The sequence below is a fragment of the Eutrigla gurnardus genome, assembly GCF_963514095.1.
Source record: "Eutrigla gurnardus genome assembly, chromosome: 1".
NCBI lineage: Eukaryota > Metazoa > Chordata > Actinopteri > Perciformes > Triglidae > Eutrigla > Eutrigla gurnardus.
Genome location: NC_139915.1, coordinates 3,023,636 through 3,044,689, shown reverse-complemented (window position 1 = coordinate 3,044,689; position 21,054 = coordinate 3,023,636). Strand labels below are relative to the sequence as shown.

Here is a 21,054-nt window from a genome sequence, read left to right as displayed (position 1 = left end):
TATATGATGATTCCTCTGCCTTTACTTGAAGGCAGTTTGGGGTTTTCGAGCTGCATGCCGAGGCTGTTTAACACGTGAAACGGCACCTGCTTGTTGGAGTGTGCAGTTAATTAAACTTGCTCGTATGAATCGAGGGGAGAGGACACGGCTCACCATGCTCTCATGACCAAACTATTCCCTCTGAATGGGTGGCTGACTTTGTGTCGTCTGAGGGGGTCTTGAGCCCGTTGAATAAAATATGATTGTCCCGCCACAATGCAAAATGACTGGCAAGCCCCGAACAACAGAAGCGTCTCTGTGCTGCAGCGCCGGCTCTGTGAGGAAAGCCACTGTCCTCTGGCCTTTGGAGTTGCGGAGGACGGCCGGTCAGGCTCAAGCGTTTGAGATTCCAGTACGGGCAAACCGATGGAGACGATACTGGACGTCTGCTGTCCGAGAGAGAAGCACATGCATTTTAATGCGCTGCATTGTTCCATGTGTGGGAGACGGCATGAGAGGAGCCTTCAGGCAGCATGAGAATGTGACGAGGATCAGTAACTGGAGTTGAGTGTAACACACATCAGTAAAGAGGTGTAGTACAGTCATGTACGGTGTAGTTGGTTTAGACCAGTAACATCTGTGCATTTGGCAGTGATGGAAAGGTACTTCTACTTCACTGAGCTGTTTAATTCTGTTAAGTTCAGTGATGGAAAGGTACTTATACTTCACTGAGCTGTTTAATTCTGTTAAGTTCTACAGCGTTTCATATTTCAACTTTTACATGAACAGACGTTATGATGTTTCTAACGTTGTGGCTTGTGTTTCTTTAAAAAAAATGTGATCCTCTTGTCAGGTTTCAGATGTCTACAGGTTCTACCACTCTTCCCCTCTGAACTTCTCACATGGTTTCATTAAAATTACAGTTTCAGGCCAAACTCAAATATTTCTCAAAAAAAGCAAAACAATGGACTAAACTATCCAGATGCATATAGAGCAGTTAAAAAATCACCTAAACACCTAATAATTAATAATATTTTATCAGTCACAAGGTCCAATTTTCTGCAAGAGTACTTTTACTTTGGATACTTTAAAGTGCATTTTCATCCAAATAGGATTTGAAAGGACTTGTAATAGAATAGTTATAATAAAAAGTACATTTGGGGTATTTTTTCCACGTTAAGTTAGATCCCTGAACAGAAACTTGCATGTATGTTTCTTTTTTTTTTTTCTTTTTTTTTAACTACCGCCTCCTGAGGAAATGTCTTCACCGGCAATCTAACTTGACTAATGACTGATAAGTTTGAAGGGGAAAGAAAGGGAAGTATGCAGACCTTCCAGGCAGAGGCAGGGGAGCAAATATTGCTTTGACCTTCAGTGGACGAGAGTTTATCATGTATTTACTGAGTCTCTCTCTGTGTGTTGGTGTTAAACCTGTTCCACTTACAGCACTTCAGTCATCTTTGTCATAAGTTTACAAAACACAGAGTTGTTAAACCAGTTTGGCTCTTAACCAAAAATGTCTCACTCCCGCTGAATTCCAGGTATTCAGTATTTCCTTTCCTTCTCTTTGTTTGTTTGTATGAACATAATGTCTTCATCATCTACAGCGACAGAAAGGCTCACATACACATACAGTACATAGAAGATACAACATGAAGCATCTCGAGTGTCCTGGGCTGCTGTGAATTCAGAGCTCACATCGTTCTGATAATGCTTATGAGTCATAGCTCATTGTGTTTACAGTCAATGTCGAAGGTTATGTTAAACTCTTTCATATCACGGGACTTTTGTGACGGAATGCAAACAAGATAAAACGCTGATGTGTTTCATTCTGATGGCTTTGTTTTTGCAATCATTGTTTAATGTGACTTGTTCCTGCTTTGAGGCATTCAGGTAAACGGTGATGAATTAAAACTATTCTGGAGGCGATTTAAACGTCATTATAGACGTCACAGGCAGACTTATATTCATAAAGCAGTTTAGCACCACATCCCTGAAGATATCCTGACATGTACTTGGCTCCGGTTCTAACAACACGGGATCCTTCATCCCCATAATGCACCCTTCACTCACTTAGCCCCCACACTTTTCCACTTTACAGTATAGCTACTTCCAAGGTCACACATGTGCACACCTCACACCTCCAGCATATTTCTGCAGCGACGAGGTAAACAAACCGGTTTGCACGCCTCACCCCGTTGGTGACACTTTTCCCGTCTCCCTATCTGAGAGTGACCGATGTTAGGTTGTTGACTTGTTCCGTTGTCAGATTACACCTCCAGAAATAAAACCTCATTCTGGGAAGTCTACATCTCCATTGTGTTTCACCCTGAGGTGAGCACCGGCCCGTACAGATGATCCCAGACCAGCTGCAATAGCATCAGGGCCCCTTTGACACCCAGAGTTTCCCCCCAAACATCCCCATCCTCACTGTTTTGAGTGTTGATGTCCTTTAAACAGCCTCTCCTCCTCCTCCTCCTCCTCCTCTCTGTTTAATACTGTGGTTCTTTATTATCAGATCTGCTTCCAGTGTAGGCTTTCAGGGTGTGACTCTGTGTGAATTCATAGTCTCTGATTTCCTCTTGCACCGGACCCATGCGTGTGTGAAACCAGCAGGAAGACCGCGGCCGTGATTGTGTCATGAATAATGCATGGCGGTGGGAGGGGCCGGTTTCGGGCTCGACCGGAGTCGGTGGTGTGTGTGCGTCACGGCGCCAGTTGGAGAGCAGGGACATGGCCTGAATGGCTGTACGCACAGACACTGGAGGACGTTTCCATGCACCGAACACCAGGTAGGCGCACGCTTCATTCCCTTCTGCTGTCAGAATGAAAAGTGCTCATGTCTGCCGGGTTGGTTCAGTCAGACAATGTGCTGATGATGGTGGGATGTTTGAAGAAACATCTGGATTTGACTGACATTCTAGTAGACATTTAACGTGCCAACGCCTCCTCGTGTGTTTGGACTATTTATGCTGCTATTTCTAATGGGATATTTTACTATGTGGCTCTAAAATACTTATACATATATAAAATACAGTTTCACTTTGTTTCTCAAAATTATACAGTTAAATATATGAGACAAAACACGTCTTTATAATGAATGTTTAATCTACTTTAAGGCTTTAAAGATCAGCTTTGTGTAAGAATGATGCTGTTTGACAGTTCTCAGTGCAGACTCAGCAGTCTGCAGTGTTTGTGTTTGTGTTCACCAGCAGCAGGTTATGTGAAGCCAGATATCACACATGAATCCTGCTGTCAGCCTGCTGGAGGAGCGGAGGTATACCTGCGCAGTGATCAGGCGGAGTGGTGTTTAACGGCGCCTTCAGGGACCAGATCCCCATGCAGGGACCAGATCCCCATGCGGAGACCAGATCCCATGCGGAGACCAGATCCCATGCGGAGACCATGCGCTGCTCCCTCCGCGGTTATTTACCTGCACTGATGTGTGCAAACACGTCGGTGCCTCCTGCTTTAACAGCACCAACGAGGGAATAAGTCTTGCGTCAGCTGCGCAAACTGCGCTCCGATCTCAGCCGGCCTCAAACAACCCGAGGTGACGGAGCGCAGCCGGGTTCTCAAGCTGGATCTGACCCCCACTTGACCCCCACTTTTTTTTCCTTTTTAACAAGCGGCATTAAGGGAGATTGATCAGATCCGGATTAATTGTGTGACTGGTAATCCCGGGACCCCTGATGGGATCCTCCAGATGGCCCATTTCATTCTGATAATGCAATTTGTCCTCACCAAAAAAAAGAGAAGAAAATCCTGTGATACTTTATATTATGATTCTTTTTTTTAAGTTTGAAACTTAGTGTTATAAATTTGAATTAATTCACAACCAGCCGGTTATATTTCCCCCATCATGCACACAAACTCTTCCTACTTCCTGATACAGAACCGGAGTTCAGGACAGATTCTTGTTCCCCGGAGGGAGACGCACCCTGATGCAGATCTGTGTCATGAATCAGGCTTTCTGTGAGCGCTCGTATTGTCTGAAACAAGCGGGGACATCTGCTTGCTGCTGTGCTATCCCCAAGTGTTTTTCTTGTTGAGTTTTACAGATGGGTCAGTAATAGTGTTTGCCATGTTGTGTTACCATAACATGCAGCCTGGTGTGGTGCTGACAGTGCCTGATTTATGGCCCCCGGCGGCCGAGAGCCTCTCAGATCCTCCCCTCACATTTGCTCAACAGGCTTTAAATGTTTCCTGTTGTGAGATGAAAGTCACACTAACATCTCACTGCAGCCAGCTCCGTTTCCTTTCATCGGTCTGACTCGTGGTGGATGACACAAACCCCTACCCTCAAGAGAGACCCACCAAACACACACTGGCCCAAAGGACATCGGGAATCGTCGTTTGATTGCATGAATCATCTACGGATTCACGTGTTCGTAGCAATGAGGCCCGTCCAGTGGAAAATCCAACAGGGACCCAAGAGGATATCTCTCGTGAGAGAAGGCCGACAATGTGATCATTGTCTGTTTCCTTGTGCGAGCGTGTTTGAGGACACCATGTGGAGAAAGATTGCATCGGATGGTCAGAAAAACAGCCCGTATAATGTCTTTAAACTCTGCTGAGTGCAGCATTTGTTAAACATCTGTTGAGTGAATTAGAACGAAGCTTTTGAGCATAATGTGCATACCTCAACAGAGGATTTGGGTTTGGTTCCGACCCCCCGTGAGCTGCATTGATCCTGGACCTCATGCTGCTACACCCACATCCAGTAACGCCCAGTTCTGATGGCGTTACGTGACATTAAGGAGGGGCGTGTTTGAAGACAGAAAGCTGCCGTAAATGGGAGAAAATGGGAGAATGTTGATTGTGGAATAAGAATTGGGTCGCCCTAAAAATAAGTTGTGTATTTTCTACAGTGTCTGTTTATAAAAGCTTATTTTAATCTAGATTTTTCTTAATTTATCTTGATTATTTTATCTATTTAGTGGAAAAAAATGGCGTCACCATTTTACAGTCCATGTCTTCAAATTGCTGGTTTCGTCTGACCAACAGTCCAAAACCCAAATCCTCACATGTCAGTGAGGCGCCCCAACCTTGCACGTTATCATTGCCAGTTGGTTGAAATCAGTGCAGTCATTAAAATGTGAATCTTGTGACCAATTTCAGCGTTTACCGCCTCTACATCAGCGCTCACTCACTCTGATCGTCTTCCCCATCCTCCTCTGCTTCTCTCCCCCAGAACCAGGAATGGCTGGGAAGCCTTTCCGGGCCACCTTCATCTGGGGCAGCATCATCTCCAACCTCCACACTCGCGTGGAGGTGAAGCGCCGGCGCCACAACCTCAAGTCCTACCAAGACTGCTTCCTGGGCTCGGAGGCGGTGGACGTGGTGCTGGCACACATCACCCTGAACCGGTTCTTTGGCGAGGAGGCGGTGCCCCGCTACAAGGCCGTCCGCCTGTGTCAGGCCCTGATGGACTCCAGAGTGTTTGAGCCGGTGGGCGTCAAAGTATTCGGGAAGGAAAAGAAGCGAGCCACGTTTGAGGACAGCAGTTGCAGTCTGTACAGGTTCCTGAGCCCGAAGAGCGACTCCTCGCCGTCGCTGACCAACGCCAACTCTCACTCCACCAGCACCATCGAGAGCGGCTATGACTCCCCGAGCATGAACAGGAACAAGAACGGCTACAGTCCGTCACGTGAAAGGTACGGGCTGATGTCACAACATCTTCAGATCTCACTTTTGATTGGCTTTGTTCTCCTTCCGCTGGAGCTAATCCCAAATCCAGTAGACTGGGTGCCTGTGTGAAAACTAGTCAGGCATGACCGGAGGCTCTTGGCGTCCCATCATGCAGGCTTGGTCTTGGTAAACCCCCCCAACCCCCCCACCCGTTACCAGCGTGTGACCATTCTCCTTGACACGACTCTGGGAATTATCTGAGCCAAGAAATAGTCCGGCACATAAATGTCCAGGCAAATTTTCCTTTTTGAACACAATTTAAAAAGCAGCATACCATGTTAATTAGACTTCTAGTCAGAGCTAAGCTAAGCTAACTGACTGTAGCTTCATATTCATTGGCAGACATGGCGATGTATCTCAGCTCACTCTCAGCCGTGTTGCCCAAAATGCCCCAAACTACTCCCTTGAAGTTGACTTTCCTGACTTTGAGGATAATGAACTTCTAGAGGCTCAAAGACAGGCGGGATGCCTTCCCTGTCGGCTAACACACATGAAGAGCTTCAGAGGAGCCCGAACCGCTTAAATGAGTCTTTTGTTCAAGTCTTCGTGGGAATAATGTACAACGGAAAGAGAACAGACTAAACGTCCTTTTAATGTCAATCACAAAGCGTTTAATGCTGGAATCGAGCATTTATTTTACCTGTCTGGCTGGAATCGAAACGGCACTAAATTGTGACCAATCACAATTACCAGAACATTTGTGGCCAGATGCCACATTTGTTCCTCTAATAAGCCCCCCCCCCCCCCACCTTCCTAAATAATTTCCACTGATTGCTGTTATTATGCGACTCTCCAGGCTGAGCTACTCCGCCCACTCGCCTGCAAAAACAGACAGATCGCTGGAGGACGTGCTGGGAAACCTCAATCTGAGCTCCACCATCACCCCTCAGATGATCAACCTGGGCCTCTCACAGGAGCGTAAGTCGTCGTCGTCCTCGTGCAGCAAATGCTCCGTCCCACTATGTGTCTGTGTGACCCTGATGACCTTTAACCCGGGTGTTTTCACAGTTGTGGATGAGGTGTGGCACCAGCAGGCAGTGTTCAGGCTGTTGCAGCTGATAGAGCTCCCCCTGTTGGATAAGCTGTTGGAGGGCAAAGAGGCTTCGCGACCCCCCCTGCATGGCATGGACAGTGACCCGGACCTGCTGTACACGTCCAGCTACCTAGACCGGGAAGTCCTCAAGGCCTTCAGTGAAGCACAGTAAGTCTTCTTCATCCTCTACAGTGTTCCTGTCTTTATCAAATATAGAGATACATAACAACGACCCGGCAGTTCATAAAGTGGTTCAAATAACCCATTAAACTGCCTCTTATGGGTTAATAATAATGATCTAATAATATCACACTGTCAGGGGCCATTCTGCATAATTGATACATTTACTTTTGAAATATTCTGTTGCTAATACTTCTATATTATCTTTGTGACATTTTGAATGCAGTACTTTTACTTGTAATTGAGTATTTTTATAGTGGTGTTGCTACTTCTATTTAAGTAAATCATTGTGATGAAATAATAAACTTCAGTTTATTTAAATAAACCTGGTTTTTAACCTGCATGTGTTCTCACTTGCAAATAATCCAACCCATGCTTCCTTGAAGCAGCTGATTTTCCTGGATAATGAAGGTTCAGTGCTAGACTTGAAATCCCTCCGCTCCCCTCAGGGCTGATGAGTGGATGTCCGGAGCAGTGGACTGTCTGGAGTTCCTGCCTGACGAGCTGGTGGTGGAGGTCAGTCGGGGTCTGGCCAGCAGTGCTGATGACCTGCTCCGGTGCAAGAGTCTGCTCTACGAGGTCCTGGCTCAGCATTACGGTCACACACAACAGCCACCGCTGCTCAGCAACCACATCTTCGACATCCACTCCGGCATCTCGGAGCTCCTCGGTAAGAGCAGGAGGGTCCAAGAGACTTTTAGCATGCCGTTTTAATCACAGGGGCTCAGCATTTTCACTCTGCTATTTCTTTTTGTTCTCGTCAGTGAATGGCAAGCAAGAGCAAGCTCTAGAGTCTTTGCAGCTGAGCCTGAAGCTGCAGGACTCCCGCAGCAGGGAGGAACTCCGCCGGCTACTCAGATTCATGGCCGTCGCAGCCAAACCACATGAGGTCAAGCTGCACAAAGAGGTGAGACCTCGTGGGCCTCTTATGCCAAAAGTCTGCACATACGAATGTTGATCATCTGCAACTCACAACTCCTTCTCTGTCAGATTGAGAACAGAATGGCGGTGAAAAGGTCTTTCTCAAGCGCCATCGTCTACAGCAGAAGACTCTCCAAAGGAAAGGTGGACTTGATGGTTCTGTTCATGATGGATAACCACTGTGATCTGTTCAAAGTGAGTGTTCGCCATCGATCTCGGCCAGTGTGTGAGCGATGTTTGTCACAGGGTTCGACCAACCAGAAGCAGGATTTCAAATGCAATTTCTTGAATTCATAAATCCAATGTGTCCTACTGTAAGATCACAGACGGTAAACCGTTGTATTCATGTTGATACGAGGTCTTTAATGAACATACGTCATTTTGTTCACTTTTCCACCAGATTCCGGTTCCGTTGCACAAAATGGTCAGTGACCGGATCGTGAATATTGTGAAAGGGAAGGATCCAGATGCGATGACAGGTTTGCAGAGTTCCTCGTATATATATATCGGTCTTGTGCTTTCAGCCAAAGATATATGGTGTGATTAAACGTGAACTCTTCTTTACTGCAGGATCAACATACTGCACCAGAGTGAGCTCTAAGGTCTACTCTGAAAACACACAGAAAACCACTAAAGAGGAACTCTGGACCCTCCTCCGGACGGTCCACGAGAACCCTCAACTCTCGGCTAAAGAGAAGAGACGGCTGCTGGGACAGTTTTATAAAGGCCACCCGGAGATCTTTGTCCAGTACTTTGGCAACAGATTGTCCAGTGTCAACACGTTGCTACGGTGATATTTATTCCTTTGGCAATTCATGTATATTTTAATGTAAAAAGGGTTGGATGTAAGAACAAAAGCTGGTGTGATGTAAATACTGAGAAGATGTGCAGAATGTGGATTTTAACTGCTTGTATTTAAATAGTTGAGACTACTGAAAAAGAATGTGAATTTGAAGTGTGGAGACTCGTAATAAGCTGCGATATTTGAGGGCATATCTTAGTATATTTTCGTTGGTGCAGGACACTAATATGAAATGTCCTTTACAGTTACATGTGAGAGCGTTACATTCTCAGTGTGACAAAATGAACCAAGTGTTCTTTTTTTGTTTGCATCTGCAGCTTGATGGCATTCGGTCAAGTCTGCATATATATATATATATATATATATATATAGCTTTTCTGTGGATGTCCTCTTTGTGCTTGTGCAATAGGAACATTAAAAATGTGTCTGTTTATGTGGTTTCTCATACATCCAGTAGAGCTTTGTCTTGAGGAACCCTCAAACGGAAATTTGAACCTGGAGATCTGAAAGTCCGATGTTGTGCCGTCGTAAACAGTCGAGAGACATTCATGAGAATCGGCCCTCTGGGTTTTCTGTCTTCTCTGCATAAAAGCAAAGCAGATGTTTGCATGTTGTCGCGTTTTAACTCGAAGACATGGCCACGTTTTAGTGGTCTCTTCAGGGCTCTCCTTTGAATGTGGTTCATGTATTCCTTCTAATCAGCAGAGGAAATCACATGCACGTTTCCAGGTGACAAAAGCATTTCCACATTGGGTTTAAACCGCTCACATCTGGTTTGTGTTTTAGAACTCTTAATAAAGTTCATTCATACATGTACGTTGTCCCTTTTCATTCTCGGCACACAATGTGTTCATTCTGATAAAGAGGATAAATGGCATCTGGATTTATCAATATCACACACATAATAAGAGCAGTGTGCAGTACTTTGTTTCACATGTTCTGTTCAAACATCCAGGCCTCTGCTTTTGGAAATGAAGTGACATCATTTTGAAATCGAAGGCTGTTTTGTGTTATCGGGTTCCCAGTCGACTAACCAGCGTGTGAAATTGTGTTTTTCACAGACTTTTTATTCTAGTAGGCGTTATTAAATACAAACATGGAAGAAGACAGTAGTCTGTTTTGAAGAAGGGTGTTAAGTTTAGTTTCTAAAAGCTTATTTTCCCCCAGAGTGCAAATCTAAAAGTAGCCTCCACCTTTATTCCATGGCAGTGTTGTGTTTTATGCTGTCGGTGAATAGGCTGAGCTGAGATGAGGCGGCCACACTCCAAACAAAGGCCGAGCTGGGCAGACAAATAATGACGCAATACGGCCAATGTGAAAATAAGCAGCTGGCTGGCACTAAAGTTCACTGTGCAGGTTATTTCAGGATCTGTTTGGATATGACAGCTAATAAGCTTTAAGGTGAAAGTTTGGGTTTTCATAGTTTTTTCACACTTACATTAAAATGCAAAAACAAGCAAACATTTCTTCCCAAATAAAGAGAATCCTCCCCGTCTGTAGATGGGACAAATCCAAGCCTATGAAATCCTGATTGTTTGAATGGAGGATGCTAAGTGTCATATGCTGCCCCCTAGTGACGACAATAAGGCCTGTCAGGGCTGAGCTAAAAGAAGAAGTATTGATAAAATGTCGTTTACAGACAGCAAAGAATCATAAAACGTCAGTTCAGTCAAATAAAAAAGCAAATCCTCTTGAATTGTTTTCCATTTTTATTGAAAGGAATTGTGTTTCCTCCAGTTATCTAAAAAAAAAAGCTTAATTCCACTTTGCCATCACTGGAACATCACAAGGCCAAAATGAGCTGTGTGCCAAAATCAATGGTTGAATTAAACATTTTGTACAGTATAATGGTCAGTCTTTAAAAATAAAAACTGTTAACTGTGTACATACTGCATGTATGCGAGTGTGTGTGGGTGTGTGTGCGTGTAAGCTTGTCTTCTGTACAGAGATAAACGGATGTAGAACCTGTCAGACACACTCAGAGACGTGGACACGTACTTTTACCCCCATGTGACCATCGTTAAGATAACATTCTCGTACGGCTGTGTGCGTTTCGTCGCTTTATCGAATCCTTTTCTGTTGGCGTGCTCGATAGATGTCGTGTATGGGTGGAGCCACGGCTCCTTTGTCGTCCTCCTCGTCTGAATCTGCGTTAGGCCTCTTGAGTGACTTGGCGACGGCGTGGTTCTCCATGGATCCGTTGCCCTCCCCTCCTGCATCGGGCTGTCTACCAGTGATCAGCTCTATAGCAGCATCAACAGCTGAAGGGACAGAAATACAACGGAGACATCGTCAACGGGCGGCACAACGTTTCATTTACCAGCTGTCAGGAGACTTCACTCTGGACCCTAATGGTTGTTTGATCACTGGCCGACTGATACTCCCATCACCAGAGCCACGCTGCTAAAAATAGAAATGGTCTGGATGCATCTGAAGTGCTAACAAAATCAACTCACTCTCAGGAAGTGTGCATCTCCTGAATGTTTCCATGAGCTCATCCACTTGAACAAAGGGTCCCTGCAGGGAGAACGCATCACAAACGTTATTCTTCATCTTCTATTCATTACCAGTAAATATGAGCTGGATAGCATTAAGCTGCTACTCACAGCGAAGCACGTAGGCGGAGGGAGCAGCTTCATTAGGACAACAGCAGCTGGGGGGACTGGGAAAACTCCACCAGGGACAGGGTGTAAGCCTGGAGCTGTGGGGAGGAACACAAGAGGCTACGTCACATGGATCCTTTTATGTATGAGAGACAGCGCTGCAGAGAGAAGCCCGCGGGCCGCTACGTACGGGCGAGGTGACGTGGCTGGAAGGGGATCATCTGATTGGTGTCGGGTTTGGGGTACTCTGGTTTACGGTCGGCTTCGTCCTTTAGTGTGGGCGCCGAGGGGGTCACCACGGTCTCCGGGAGCATCGCCGCCAGTTTGGCACGAGACACATCCTGCAAACACAGAGCATGAAGCAGTTCAAATATCAGCGGAGAGGAGGAGCCTGATCGTTGTGTCATCTATAAAGAGAATGCACACCTTGTATCCAAGGGCCTTGAGTTCACTAGCAGAGCAGGGATACAGGTCCATGAACTTGTACCGGTCCACCAGCAGGGCTGTCTCTTTGCCCTCATACTCATCCTTGAAGGCAGTGAATCGCCTGCGCTCCACTTTCAGGATACTGGCCAGGTCTCCTATATTGCTCTCAAAAGCCAGGAACCGAGCCCAGATCTCACTGAGGGACAAAAGAAAACATCAGCTGGTGATCACACGACATACAGTTCATGCATGCATGTGACCTCATCGACGTCTGACATTACCCAGACTTCTCTGGTGACAGGCTTCCTGAGGTGAGGACGCGTTCAAACAGAACCCTGGTGTTGTTATCCTCTGAAGTTGGAGGGGAAGACAGGAAAGCCATTTATTTTAGACTTAATGATTACACAGAGAACACATCTGCTACGCTCCACTGCTAAATAACCTACCATTAAGGTGAGAGAGGTAATCAATGTATGCCAGTATGTACTCTGGAATGTCACCATATTTCTTCAAACCAAGTTCAAAGATCTTGAAGGCCACCGATTTATCCTGTGGGAAGGATGAACCGAGTTTATTATCCATTATTTTTTTAAAAAGACACAGTACATGTACATGTGATCGTGTGTACTTGCCTTGCTGCAGTAGTACTCCATCAGTGCCGCTGTCACGTACACATGGTGACGTGTGCGTAAATCCTCTCTGGCTTTTTTGAAGATGGTGCGGCCCGACTTGATGCCTTCTGCCCTCCTGGCAAACTTCATGTATTGAATGTAGACCAGTGTGGGATCAATGTCCTCAATGCCCAGCAGTTTGTTATAGATGCTGTGGACCTTCTCGTATTTCATGCGACTCTAAGAGGAAATCATATATACTGATAAGTCCCCGCACTTCTCACTGATTTGATTAGAACTTGTGGGCATCTGAACACTCACCTCTTCATAGTCAGCGAATGAAAAATACAGCAGCATGTTCTTCTTCAGAAGAGTCCCGATGGCACGCTCATAGATGTTAGCTGCCTCGTCGCTAAACAGCTTAGAGTTATTCATATCCTTACAGGGAAGAGATTTACGTAGTTATTGGACCATGTACCGTTTTATGTGTGTGTTTAATATTGTTGTTGATTTTTATCTCTTACTCCTTTCTCTGCCAGCAGTTTGCTGGACTGCTCCAGGTACTGTGCTGCCTCATACCAGACATCGGGATGGTGGCCCAGCACCAGCAGGCACTGCTCATAGGCAAACATCACTGCAACACACAACACAGCAGCAATTACGTTAATAAAATCCCATTCCTGCAGGAGCAAAGCTTCATATTCATCTCCGTTGACCATTAAAATGTCATACCACCGTAATCACAGGCCTTTTGGGGCACATATGGGAAATATTCACTCATTCCAACAGAAAATATCCCGACCACATATATTCACCTCTCTTTGTGATGAGGGTCTGGTCTTCTGTGCGCAGCGGGTTGCTCTTTTCCCACTGGATGTACTTCTTCCACATTTCCACCTGCTGGGCTTCCTGAGGGGAGTTCTGGGGCGGGACTGAGGGTGCATTCCTGTCCAAGCCCTTCATGACAGTCTCATACTCCTGAAGTACACCAACCATGCAACAATCTGCATTAGTTTCCAAACAAAGCATGTGGATTCAGAAGAGATCTGTGCATGTGTGTGACACTCACCTTCGCCACTCTCCTGGCATTCATGTAATCCCTACTTCGGTCCTCAATCATCTTTTTCGCCAAGTGCACATTGATTCCCTGCTCAGGAAATAGACAAGTCAGTCTAGCACTCCATCACACTCACATTGTAACAGCCAAACCTCCTTATATGCAAACGTATACGGGTAGAAAGAGGTCTGGCTGGGTCACTCACTTCCTCATATTTGCTATAATCCCTCCAGAGCTGCTCAATGTTGATCATGGGGTTCACACAGCCTCTCTGGTACACCCTCCGGACCGCAGTGATCCGCTGGTTCTCTGCGTACGAGCCCACAGCCTCACTATCCAACACAACACAAAACATTTAAGAATGGGCTGATGCCGTGTATGAAGTCTGTGAATATGACAGGAAAACACTTACACTCCTTTGAGGAAGTTGATGTAGTCCACCCAGATCTGAGGGGAGGAGAGAACAGATGTTAGGTGTCACAAACACAAACTTATACACACAGGTACGATGAAACAGGCCAGATCATCGGTCTACCTGATAAGACATAATTTCCATGCCAATTTTATCCAGGGCAAAGTCATACGCCTGGGCCATCTTCTCTCTGAGGGTGAGAAGATATAGTATTATATGTGTATTTTATAGTACAGCAGTATTTTCAACATACTTAACCCCACTATGCAGATATGCCGTCTTACTTGTAGCTGGGCAGCTTTCCTTTGGTCTCTCGGACATACGAGAGGTAACATTTCCACAGGTCGATGTGCAAGACTTTCATGAGGCATCTCTGAAACAACTACAGGGGCAAGAACACACCATGAAATACCTGGAAGCGTGACACAAACACACGTATTCTACCTGACAACAACCCAGCTGCAGTTTCTCAGATGTGCCCTACATTTCATTTGACTTATAAACCCATGCTCAAAATAAACGTGCAGATTGGACCAGTGAAACCGTTTTTCCCCCCATTTGCACAGCTTCTATGCTTGTTGGGACTAAAATGATGTGCCGTTCACATGTATGTTTTAGATGCCTTGTAGTACGATGATTTTAAGGGACATAAATCACAAAAAAAACCTTAGTGTTTAACAGCTAGACTAAGTAGAAACCGTCAGACGATTCCTGGTGATCAAAATCATGCACTAGTCAGCTTCCAGCACTGTGGTGGACACTTACCTTTTCTACCTTGTCATAGTTTTTAGCCTTGATCTGCAAATAAGAGTGTAAATGCAATGTTAATTCAAAAGTCTCCTCTGCTTTAAGGACTTGCAGGAAACATGCATGCATGCAAATGTGAACACTTTTAAACACACACACACACACACATTTAAGATCAACAAAGTGAAATTCACACAAGAATGACAAATTACTTTTAAAAGAGGGGTTTATTTTCTTTGTAGATTACAGCGCATGCCAACTTATTGCAACGTCCCTGGTTCGATTCCAACCTTTGTTGCATGTCTAAACCCTCCCTCCCTCTCTCTCCCCATTTCCAGTCTCTACAGCCACAAAGAAACGGTGCCACAAAACCCAGAAAAACACACGACCACATGTTGCAGGAAAAAAACAAAACAGATTTGAAATAGAAGTATGAAAACTAGTATTTATAATCTCCTTTCCTTGGTAAACATTGTTGCAGCAACAAATGTAATATAGCCTATTCTTGTTGAGTTGAAGCAACAGTTTCACAGCAATCGCCAGTACAGAAAAAAAGAGACTTGTTTCTGTGGTATTCCCCTCCACACACTACATGCACTCCATATGAAATGAATTCAGTAAAAGTCCCCACGGTACTGAGAAAGTAGTTTGAATACAGTGCAAACGTCAAACCATGAGCAGTATTGCATTGCAGACTGATGAGCTGCTGAAACAACACGTATCGGGGGGGTATGGCCTGTTGGTTGCCTTGGTTACCCCCCTCCCCTTCCATCCCATCACCTCTCAACTGTCCACTACCGACCACAGGTAAAAAAATAAACATGCATGTATCTGTATCTACATCACAATGTTCAAAATACAGTGCAAAACATTAACAATTCAAGATTAAAGTTAATTTCAACTATGCGACTCCTGAACAAAGCAATGCAATAACTCAACCCCCCCTAGTGTGGAGTGCCTTTGGGGTTTTACTGCACCTCTAGTGGCTGTTTTACGGTGCAGTCTTTAGACCTTTGTTACATAACAGCCTCACAATTTCACACTCTCTACGAAAGCCAGACAAAACAAAACTACAACACACCTATATGATCCTTTAAGCAAACAATCAATTTACTTTAATGTGAGAGAAGAGTTCATATAATTAACTTTTAGTAATATTTGTGTGATGCATTTCTCACAGGTCCAATACACAGTACCGCCTATATTATTCTACATTGCAATTAACAAGTGAAACTGAGCGCTAACTCAACAATAAAGATGCAAAGTCTACCACATTGAGATGATTTATGCAGTAGCATAAAGGTATATTGTGCCAATACAAACAATAACATTGCCTTTCTCTGAGAAAATGAATGAGACTGTAAACTAATCTGTTATCTAAGGTGTTTAGTTCCTGCTGGCTTCCCCCTCAAGACAAACAATACATGTTATGTATGTCATGGAGCAGGTTGTTCATGCAATACCCCTCCTCTTCCTTAAAAAACATAAAATGCATATTGAAAAAAAAAAGAAGACTCAGAGTCAGAATGTGACGTTTATGAGCATCATGTTATGAGGTCAAAAATAGAATTTGAAAAAAATAACCTCCAGCTGTGTCAGACAACATGTGCTGACACATTCTGTCCACTGGGCGTTTCAGTGTTAAATAATCCTGATTGATCCGGTCTCTCTGAAAGATGTGAGCCGTGAAAAACAAAACAGATCCAAGTATTCATCAAGCATGCAACTTGAGATCTAAAAGCTCCAGAGATCCAGACTCTCACTCAAACACAAGGACAGTGTCTTTAGGGGAACGGCTGTGTATGCTATAAAAAGTGCAGAGTATGGAGAATTTCACAGAAGTAGGTTTTGTGAGGATAAGAAGGTTTCCAACATCGGCCGGTTAATGTTCTGACCCACAAAAGCTCTAACCTACATGTAGTTCTAATGAGGGGGGGGGGGGGGGGGGGGGGGGGGGGTACCACATACTTACCAACTAAGGGCTTTTCTACATACTATTATTACAAATGAGTTGTAAGCTTTTAAAATGTACTGCCAATTTCAGAATTCAATTTGAGAACTAATCCGTCTGCCTTTCAATCAAGCCACAATAAAATAATAACTGATGTACATCGAAGGTCCAGACTATCATTCAAATATGACAAACTAGTATCTACGGTTGGGTTTTTTCATTTCACTAATTTCTGCCCACGTCACCCTACACTTTCTATTTAAAGTGTATTCGGAGTATTTCTTCTCTGAAAGGGACCAAAGACAAACTAAAAAAAAGTGTCTACAAGCCTACACTAACCTCATCACTTGACAAAGTTTTACAACACGCCATCATATTGGCTTTATTTTTGTTGCAAATGGTATCACTGACAATAAATAAGTCACCTCAACAACAAGGTGCTTATATTTGTGTACTGTAGTTTACACCCGTTTGAGATTTATAGCATTTAATTTCAACATATCATTTCTGTCTGGGGATTTTGCAAAGTTAAAAAATAAAAGTAATGGGCTTCTTTCAAACTACGCCAAAAATTAAGTCTAGATTGGTGGAAAAATGTACTCCCCACAAAATCACTGTTAGTATATTTAAATCTATTTCTTCTGTCTACTCTTTAAGAATTACAAATAATACATTCAAAAACTGCTCTGGCTTTTATGTTGTTGCAACCTGTCAACTTTGTGAAAGGAGGTACTATGTCCATGGTGTGGAGTGACACTGATGCTTTACTGGCAAGTACAGCTAGTATCGTCAGTAAGCTAGAACACATTATTAAAGGACTGTTCCAGAGAAGCCTAGTACATTTGAAAAGGCAGCGATTAGTTTCCTATTTCATAACATATGTATATCTATTTGGTTAAATCAGGCCTTTTCTTGCACTCAGTGATCTACGTGGGTGAAGACTGGGGACGAGAGTGTGGGGGGAATAGGAAAGGGCAGTGGTAGCATCATCCAGGGGAGCAACCCCACAACAACAAACCACGACAGCCTCAATATATAGCAACAGTCAACTCAAAGCGTAGTGGTTATAATTAGAAAAAAATAGAAGCGGAATTCTGATGCTTGATAATGCTATGAAAATGTATGCAAACGATGTGTTTACACCGATGTTGCAGTAGTCATCTGCAAAGATGGAAGGCATAAGAAAATGCACTTCACCTGGTTAGCAAAAAAATAATTATGAGCGAGGGGAAATTAATCATCCCATCAGCATCTTACTGCAAAAAAAAGAAAAGCAAAGCCTGTGGATGGCATCAAGGCAAATGGGTCAGTGGGCATAAATTCAGGAGGAGTGGGGAGAAATGTCTCAAGAAAAGAAAGGGCCACACAATCAAAAATATTTGTTTATAAATTACCCGAAAGAAATGACACAGGAGGCAATAAATTGACACGACAAGTGAATAAAAGGCTAATGCACTCCGATACCATTAAAATAGTTTTAATACTGTTGCAAACCAAACATGCAACAAATGCACTTTACCCCATTTAAATATGTAGAGATATTTTTTATCCTAGGAACAATTTTCTGAAAAGGAAATGGTTAGAGCTAATTTACCCTTTTGTTTGTGTTCAAAGGCACGATTCTTCTCGTTAGGCAGGTGAATGCATTCAACCGTCAGAATGTCTTGATTCCTTAATCTTGACCATCAATAATAAGGTTGAGCTGATAACTGCAGGCCAAGTGGCTCTAAACAAGAATTGTGACTTTGAACTTCATTGTAGAATGAAACATTTTGTTTTTTGTGTGAAAATCACATTGTTGATCATGTTAGAAAAAACCCCCAGCCATGCACACTATAGAAAATAAAAAGTATTAACCTCGGCTTCAATGAATAGTTTCCAGAATCTGCCAGAACTTGGGAACTGCGTGACAAGTCGTTCATATGTCTTCCTTGCTTTATCTATGGGTTGGTTCTAAAGAAGGAGAACGCATTTACATTTCACACTATTTAACATATGGAAAGACATATCGGAGGGAGGAAAAAAAAGATTAAGTGTTGTCATTTAACATCCTATATACACCCCTGTCCCCCCCGCCCAGGTTCCCAGTTTACTCAACCCCAGGAATTACAACTCTGTGTCACTAAACCTGTGCTTCTCGAATCAGAATGCTCCATGCGTCAAGGTCATATGGGTTTTCTTCCAACTTCTTCTCTGCCTTCTTCACCTTCTCTGGGATGTATTCTGCCGCTGCCTGCAAGACAACACAAAGTCACAGGGGGAGAAGGGTTATGCAGCTGAACAGGCTTGTTACACGGTGATGCATGTGGTGTTTGAGTCCAGGCGGCTCAGGCTGAGGAGGGGTCAACACAACGCTGAATACATGAATGTGGAGTATTGATTAATAGGTCCCTGCATTCTTGGCCCTGCAGCGTGAATGCACATAAACCTCGCCCTGACTTAAGAGGTAATACCCCAGTTATAAACACAGAAGCCCCCCCCCCCATCCTCCCTCCATTAGCTAACGTTGATTAACGGGCGGGTTTTCTAGCTGGCACCACTGAGAAGCATCCAGCAACATGAATCCAGCACGTTAACCACTACCTGAAAGTGTATATCGAATTAACATGCGGTGTGATGTTAAGTTATCGCAACGCGCTCACGTTGGACAACTAAGTAGCAACGAGGCTAAAGTAGCCAGCTAATACGGCGAACGACGAGTTAGTTAACGCTTTACGACAAAAACCCGCCGACGAACCATCCCATGTCTTGTGTGAGATTAGCTAACACCGACATGTTGACACGACACAATGCGTGAAATGCAGCCGAGTCTCCCCGCTAACGTTACGGACGAATGACACACAACAAGCTAAGTGATATGCTAACGCTTCGGTGAGGGTTAGCTTGCCCATCAGCAGCTCGTAGCTAAGTTACCTGATCGGCTGCTCCCTCGGCGGACATGGCTGGAAAAGCAATCTGGGTTAGAAAGGTTACACCAGCTGGTTTGACGCTCAAATAATAACTTGATGGCAACTTTAAAAATGACTAAATAACCGGCATAGCTTCAAAGAGTCGATCACATTGCCCTCACGTAACTGCTCAACGGTTGGCCGATATCTCAAAATGGCGTGAAACCTGTGTTCCGCTAGGCAAGCAGCAACAACAATAGTACTTCCGGCGCGAATCAGTCCTTCAAAATAAAACGCCAATCCCCACAAAACTAGCCTGACTAAACACATTAAAATGTGACTGAATTACAGGTTGCATAATATAGAACATATCCTCACACTTTTTTTTTTATAGGAGGAGAATATCCTGACCTCATCTAATTAGCTTTGTTTCATTTTTATTTTAAATAGAAGCAAGGGTGTGCCATCTCTATTTGTCTATTAAATGTGCAGCACATCTGTGTCTTACGTTCATCTTATTCAATAAGCAAATTATGTTTTAGGCTTTGTTCTGTATGTCTAGCACGTACATTCAGGTGACTCATATGAGAAACTTCTAATTTTGGCCGATAGGCGGCCTCTCGCAGAGGCCATTAGACTAATGCAGACGTTTATATATTTACTTCCCTATAACTAAGTGAGGTTTATGTTATAATCCCACTTACATGTAAGACTATATACACATTGTTGTTATAGTAACATAACAAAAACTCGGTTTGTCGTGCACAATGCTGGTCACACTGCTGGCCAGTAGGGGGAGACAAATGGTTGTGCCCGAGAGCGCGCGCTTGTGTGCGTCTGACCAACGACCCATAACAGACCAGAGCAAAAGACCACAGAGCAGTTAGTGGCTCATTAAGTGTCCTTCCCCCTGACACCACTCATTTTGTTTAGAATTACTCGTTTGTTCATACACTAGCAGTACATTCATGTGATGCCGCTTTTTCTTGTCCTACTAAAGAGTTTTGCCCTTTTCTCAACTTGAATGACGTCTTCATAGTCACAGTATTAAAGTGTGTGTCTAGAGTTGATGGGAAGCCATGCACTGACTAGATGAGGCAAGTACTCCATTATCCAGCTGTGTTTACTCATGATGCGCCAGGTTAAACAGGAGTTGTTTGCACCTGCTTTCCAGTTGACTCGGCCTGGGTGGTTTGTTGTGTGTAATTGGGGAGGGGACTAATGAGGATTGAAAAAAACAATTGCATTTGGGGGGGATTAAATTAAAGCTGGTCCTCTCAGACACTGGGGGTTTATTAGCAGCTTTGTTTGTCAGCTGGGTGCCTTCTGACTGTCTGAGCTGTAGATTTTAGCTGCTCCCCCACTTATTTCCTTCAGAACACTCTGCTGTTGACACATTGCTAAATAAAAAATAAAATAAAATAATTGTTATTGTTATATGTATTTATTCAAGTATGAATCAATAGTATCAATAGGTTATTTAATCGTATTTCAGAAATTACACAGTGGACCCTCCTGATATTGAACATGGCCTAAGCTTTTTTATTATATACCTCTTACTTTATCGGCAATGATATGTTGTGGTTTCTTTCTTTTGACAAATGTATTTATTGTAAGTTGCTTTAGACAAAAGCATCTGCTAAATGCCCTAAATGTACCTGGCCCCTGGATGGCTGTGGCTTACTGGCTAGTAAGTAAGTAAGTAAGTAAGTAAGTAAGTAAGTAAGTAAGTAAGTAAGTAAGTTAGTTAGTT

General features: G+C 43.9%; 2 protein-coding genes across 3 annotated transcripts; one reads left to right on the top strand and one right to left on the bottom strand.

Annotated features, from left to right (window-relative positions):
• The first annotated feature begins 2,606 nt into the window (after nucleotides 1-2,606).
• depdc7a (DEP domain containing 7, paralog a) lies at nucleotides 2,607-9,418 on the top strand. 2 transcript variants are annotated; one of them, XM_084015330.1, is made up of 9 exons: nucleotides 2,607-2,771; nucleotides 5,101-5,636; nucleotides 6,467-6,588; nucleotides 6,679-6,871; nucleotides 7,333-7,553; nucleotides 7,648-7,790; nucleotides 7,874-7,999; nucleotides 8,205-8,283; nucleotides 8,375-9,418. In XM_084015330.1, the coding sequence occupies exons 1-9, from the start codon at nucleotides 2,631-2,633 to the stop codon at nucleotides 8,596-8,598; spliced, it is 1,785 nt and encodes a 594-aa protein (XP_083871456.1). In that variant the 5' UTR covers nucleotides 2,607-2,630; the 3' UTR covers nucleotides 8,599-9,418. The 2 variants fall into 2 exon arrangements, with proteins under 2 accessions (XP_083871456.1, XP_083871457.1); XM_084015331.1 differs by having other exon boundaries at nucleotides 2,683-2,771; nucleotides 5,174-5,636.
• An 879-nt stretch (nucleotides 9,419-10,297) lies between these two features.
• cstf3 (cleavage stimulation factor, 3' pre-RNA, subunit 3) lies at nucleotides 10,298-19,514 on the bottom strand. Its single transcript, XM_084018108.1, has 20 exons — nucleotides 19,327-19,514; nucleotides 18,542-18,646; nucleotides 18,271-18,366; nucleotides 14,481-14,513; nucleotides 14,000-14,097; nucleotides 13,839-13,905; nucleotides 13,716-13,750; nucleotides 13,509-13,635; nucleotides 13,316-13,393; nucleotides 13,062-13,224; nucleotides 12,771-12,880; nucleotides 12,568-12,684; nucleotides 12,268-12,486; nucleotides 12,082-12,184; nucleotides 11,917-11,986; nucleotides 11,636-11,831; nucleotides 11,400-11,550; nucleotides 11,213-11,307; nucleotides 11,063-11,123; nucleotides 10,298-10,867 (listed from the first exon to the last, which is right to left on the bottom strand). Exons 1-20 carry the CDS (start codon nucleotides 19,351-19,353, stop codon nucleotides 10,668-10,670), a joined length of 2,151 nt encoding a protein of 716 aa, XP_083874234.1. The 5' UTR covers nucleotides 19,354-19,514; the 3' UTR covers nucleotides 10,298-10,667.
• Nucleotides 19,515-21,054: the final 1,540 nt, after the last annotated feature.

Coding starts and splice junctions, on each gene's coding strand:
- depdc7a (XM_084015330.1), top strand. CDS start 2,631: ATGGCGGTGGGAGGGGCCGGTTTCGGGCTCGACCGGAGTCGGTGGTGT. Junction 5,637..6,466: donor TACAGTCCGTCACGTGAAAG/GTACGGGCTGAT, acceptor GCGACTCTCCAG/GCTGAGCTACTCCGCCCACT. Junction 7,554..7,647: donor CGGCATCTCGGAGCTCCTCG/GTAAGAGCAGGA, acceptor TGTTCTCGTCAG/TGAATGGCAAGCAAGAGCAA.
- cstf3 (XM_084018108.1), bottom strand. CDS start 19,353: ATGTCCGCCGAGGGAGCAGCCGATCAG. Junction 13,636..13,715: donor ATCAACTTCCTCAAAGGAGT/GTAAGTGTTTTC, acceptor TGTGTTGGATAG/TGAGGCTGTGGGCTCGTACG. Junction 11,987..12,081: donor TTACCTCTCTCACCTTAATG/GTAGGTTATTTA, acceptor CTCCAACTTCAG/AGGATAACAACACCAGGGTT.